Genomic DNA, 4,522 nt, shown 5'->3' with positions numbered 1-4,522 from the left:
CGGTGCCCATTGCCACTTCTGGTGTCTGTTGCTGTTCCTGATGCCCACTGTCACCGCCGGTGCCTGCTGCCCTCCCACTGCCCCCCGGGACTCCCGCTGCTCACCATTGCTGCCATTGTCATTGCCATTGCCATTGCCATTGCCATTGTCATTGTCATTGTCGTTGTCATTGCCATTCCCATTGCCGTTCCCATTGCCATTGCTGTTCCCATGGACATTGCCATTGCCATTGCCATTGCCATTGTCATTGCCATTGCCGTTGTCATTGCCATTGCCGTTCCCATTGCCGTTGCCATCGCTACCGTCCGTGGGTTCCCTCAGCATGGGCCTGGTGACCTCCAGGGAGCCGTCGTGCGGCTCGGGGGTGATGCCCAGCAGCTCGCAGAGGAGGGCGTAGACATTGACGCTTTCGAAGGGCTCCACCTCCAGCCCCTTCTTGAAGGCCGGTCCCACGGCACGGAAGATGGTTTTCATGTTCATGGCCTCGTTGTCAAAGCCATGTTCTCCTTTATTGAACTGGACCTTGTACCTCTGCAGGGGAGAGCAGGAACGTGAGCGCCCCAGCCCCGCTGCCTCCCATGCACCCACCTCTCCCAGGACCTGTGCTGCGTTCTGCAGCTCCAGGGTTTGATGGTCTGGTTGGTTCCTTTCAGTTTTGGGAGTTGATCTGTTGGTGTTAAACTCTGCAGAAGCTGGAGGTGCCTCCAGTCGCCGCTCTCAAGAAATTACATCCTGTAAGTTCCCTCCCTAAACATCGGCACAGCCAAATTTTGTTGTACTGAGGAGCTTCCAATGGGAAGCTGCCTGCTGGCCTTGATGCTGGGCCTCCCCTTCAGTCAGGCTAGGAGAGGGTCCCGCAGTGGATATTCTGCATTCATGCAACTCCTACTGCAAGGTTTCTGCATACTTTCTCTTCTCAGCAGCAGAGATCTTTACACAAAGAGATGGAATTTATATCTCTGTGTATGGAGACCAATTAGCACAAGGGCCTAAAGCTGGGTGGTGCTGTGGGAGGGGAGCAGTGAGAGGCACATCCCAAAGGACAGTAGGATGTGCCTGAGCATACACCTTACCCCGTGGATCACGTAGCCTGGATCGCTGTACAGCACAAGTGGGGTGATCCGGGAATGGTTGGCGTAGTGGAACCTCTTGGGAAACTCCTCCTTCTTGTAAACGTGCAGCTTTGGGTGGGCGTTTTTCAGGACTGAGTACACGTGCTCCAGTCTCCCTTCCTTGGGCACCAGGAGTCCGCTTGGTCCATAGTCTAGGAGCTCGAAGTCGATGTCCTTGAAGGTGAAGTTGCTGACGGTGCGGAGGTGGATCTCGTCGGTTTTCAGCACGGTCTCCATGCCGTGGTCGGACGTGATGATGAGGTTCAGGTTGGACTCCAGGCCGCTCTCCCGGATGCGCTGCCTCAAGTAACCCACGGTTCTGTCCACTTGCTTGATCATGTTTTTCCTCTGTGTGGATTCAGGGCCATACTTGTGTCCTGAGGAGTCTGGCTCCCCAAAGTAGAGCGTGATGAAGTCGAGGTTGTCCACCGTGAACCATTCCATGACGGTGTCGATGCTCTGCCTCCAGTTGGTTTCGTTGCTGTAGTTGAACAATGCAGGTTCCACCAACTTCTTGTACACTTCTTCCTTTTGGTATTTCGCCTTGGTTCCAGGGAAGTGGATGGAGCCTGTCTTCAAACCCTGTGAGTGGAGGCATTCCATAAACTCACCTGAACTCTCTCGGCAGCATCCTTCCCTCTGTCAGTGCAGCCACCTCCTAACACCATTAGTTCATTCAGTCCCCAATGCCTACCTCTGCCTCTAATGAGGCTTTCTTGCTCATTGCCAATTGAAAGTGATTAATTGAAAGCACTGCCCTTGCACCTGGTTCCTCCGCTGTGTTTTAACACCAGATAAAACTTCGGAACCAGTGACCCATTTGCGCCTGGCATGGGCCCTCCGCCTCTTGACCATCACGACATTAAGGTGTGTTTTATTGAAGTCAGAGGAGCCAATTTCACAGGTAAATGTGGGCAAAGGTCTTGGGCTGGGTTTCATGTCCTGCCTCAAAGCTAGAGGAACGCCTGCTGGGCTTGCTGCAGCTCCCAGGGGAGCGGCCCCTGTCGCTGCCACCACCCTGCATGTGCCTCGGGCTGTGTGGGGCTCCCAGGCGCAGGGTGCTCCCTGAGGAACTGGCTGAGGCTTCTTTAAACAGGAACAGGATAACCTGCTTTATTAATGTCTTAATAAAGCTGAAATGCATCTATTATTTTTTGCTATTTTTAGTAGAATAATCATAATTATTCCTGCCAGAGTCTGGGGATTTCAGTTTTTTGCTGGTCTAATTAGCCTGACGTTCACAGGGAGGCTGGGATCTCACAGCCACCTGGGATCGTGGCTTGCCTGTAGCTTTTCCTGGGGATGGCAGGGTGGATGGGTCTGTGCAGGGTCTGTGTGTGGGAGGAGGTGCCACACTTGCCTGTCTCTGCGCAGTGATCCAGATGGGGAGGCTGCCGTTGTCCCACCAGCTGCTTATGCCTTGTGTGGTGTAGTAGGGCAGTTTCACGCCAGTTTTGGTGTCGAACCACATGTTGTGGATCACCCCATGGTTCTCCAGGTACCGCCCTGTGGGAGAGATGAGAGGAGGGGGTGAGCCAGGCTGGGCTGGGTGTAGGGCAGAGGGGACCTTTGGCCTCCCCTTCCTACCCTTGCCCTGTACCAGGTGGGGTCCTGGGGCAGGCAGGGAGATGCTGGGGGAGTGCTGCTTCCCGTGTGGGTTGGTTGATGCCTGGTGGGTCTCACCTGGACCCAGCCAGGCACTGGCACACCCTGCAGCTGTTGCTGCCCACTGGGCACGGGCAGATTCCTGTTATCTGGGTATATCTAACCCCAAAGTGTTTCACTGTTATCTGGATGTATCTAACCCCAAGGTGTTTCACTGTTATAATCCCATGGTGTTTCACTGTTATCTGGGTGTATCTAACCCCAAGGTGTTTCACTGTTATAATCCCAAAGTGTTTCACTCATTATCTGGGTGTATTTAACCCCAAGGTGTTTCAGTTTCACTGCTGCTCGCAGTTTGGGAGGTCGTGAGCAGAAGTTTCCGTTGGAAGGGAGAGATGCACTTTGCCTCTCACATTTTGTGCCATTTTTATTATTCTGGTCCCGAAGACTGCGCAGTCCCTTCTGCACAATATCCCCATCCTCCCTTGTATTGACGCTGCCTCCCTGCTTTTGCCCATCAGCAGATTTCATTAGCATGCTCCACTCTTTTATGCCAAGGTTATTAATTAAAATCTTAAATAAGATTGGCTCCAAAATCGATTCTTCAGGAATTCCCCTGGTGCCTTCCCTGCAGCTTGACAATCTCCTCTCAGCATCCACTCTGTCCTCCTCCCGTAGCCTCTCACTTCCCCACGTTACAGATTTTGTACTAATCTTCATCTTCTCCATCTTAACTAATGATTTCCCATGTGGCACTGTATCAAATGCACTACTGAAGTCCAGAAAGATTAAATTTAGAACATCTCCCTTGTTTAAAAAATAATTTATCTTATCAAAGGAGGCTATCGAGTTGGCCTGGTGCTATTTACCTTTGATAAGTACAGGTTCAGCTCATGGAATCCCAGAGTGGTCTGAGTTGGGAGGGACCTTAAAAACTGTCCCATTCCACCTCTGTGCCATGGGCAAGGACACCTTCCATTGGACCAGGCTGACTCCCAAGCCCCATCCAACCTGGCCTTGGACATTTCCAGGGATGGGGAAATCTGGGAAATCTGTGCCTCACACCTTCACAGGGAAGAATTTCTTTGTGTCTAGTTTAAATCTACGATTTCTGTATCTCTTGCCTGGAGTGCTCTGAAGCTTTGTGTGCTGCTGGATGTTTTGAGTCCCTCCTGACCTCTGTTCTTCACTGGCCCCTGAGCCCTGCCCCTGCCCTTGCCCAGCCCCCGTGGCTCTGGATGTTCTGGATGTTCTGGGTCCCTCCTGACCTCTGTCCTTCCCTGCCCTGCCCTTGCCCAGCCCCCGTGGCTCCCTGGCCGGGGCACTCACCGGTCAGCAGCGTGAAGTGGCAGGGGCTGGTGAGGGTGACGAAGGCAGGGGTCATGTACTTGGCCTTCACCCCCTCTGCAGCCATGGTGTCCAGGTTGGGGGTGTCCACGTCCTGGTCGTAGTTCCAGCGAAAGCCATCGAAGGACACCAGGAGCAGTTTGCTGCGGTTGGGCGCCTGCTGCAGGGGGATGCAGCTTCCCAAGGACAGGGCAGCAAAGAGCAGCCCCAGGGGCAGGAGCATCCTCATGCCCTTGAGCCGGAGCTGCCCAGGTGTCCGGAGAGCTCGCATTAATACCTGCAGGGTGGGACTAAGTTCGGTCCTTATCTAATCTTGCCTTTGCTGATCGGGTGTGCGGCTTCAGCCAGCAGCTGCTATCAGGACAAGTGTCTCTTGTTTGTCTTTCTGCCATAGATTATCTTAAAGTTCGTTCTGGGTCAAACAGCAAATCTGCACCTTCCCTCAGTGCTGTTCTGCT

At 53.3% G+C, this 4,522-nt stretch overlaps 1 protein-coding gene across 1 annotated transcript; it reads right to left on the bottom strand.

Annotated features, from left to right (window-relative positions):
* Positions 1–104: 104 nt before the first annotated feature.
* On the bottom strand, positions 105–4,293 carry ENPP7 (ectonucleotide pyrophosphatase/phosphodiesterase 7; the record flags this gene model as incomplete). Its single annotated transcript, XM_005429837.2, has 4 exons — positions 4,047–4,293; positions 2,473–2,618; positions 1,074–1,694; positions 105–531 (listed from the first exon to the last, which is right to left on the bottom strand). Coding segments are annotated over exons 1-4 (1,441 nt in total), but the record flags the coding sequence as incomplete, so codon positions are not given.
* Between the last annotated feature and the right edge of the window lie 229 nt (positions 4,294–4,522).

Source organism: Geospiza fortis, unplaced genomic scaffold (genome assembly GCF_000277835.1).
Source record: "Geospiza fortis unplaced genomic scaffold, GeoFor_1.0 scaffold261, whole genome shotgun sequence".
In the NCBI taxonomy this organism is placed as follows: Eukaryota; Metazoa; Chordata; class Aves; order Passeriformes; family Thraupidae; genus Geospiza; species Geospiza fortis.
The sequence above is the reverse complement of the archived record's forward strand: the minus strand, read 5'-3'. Positions and strand labels throughout refer to the sequence as shown.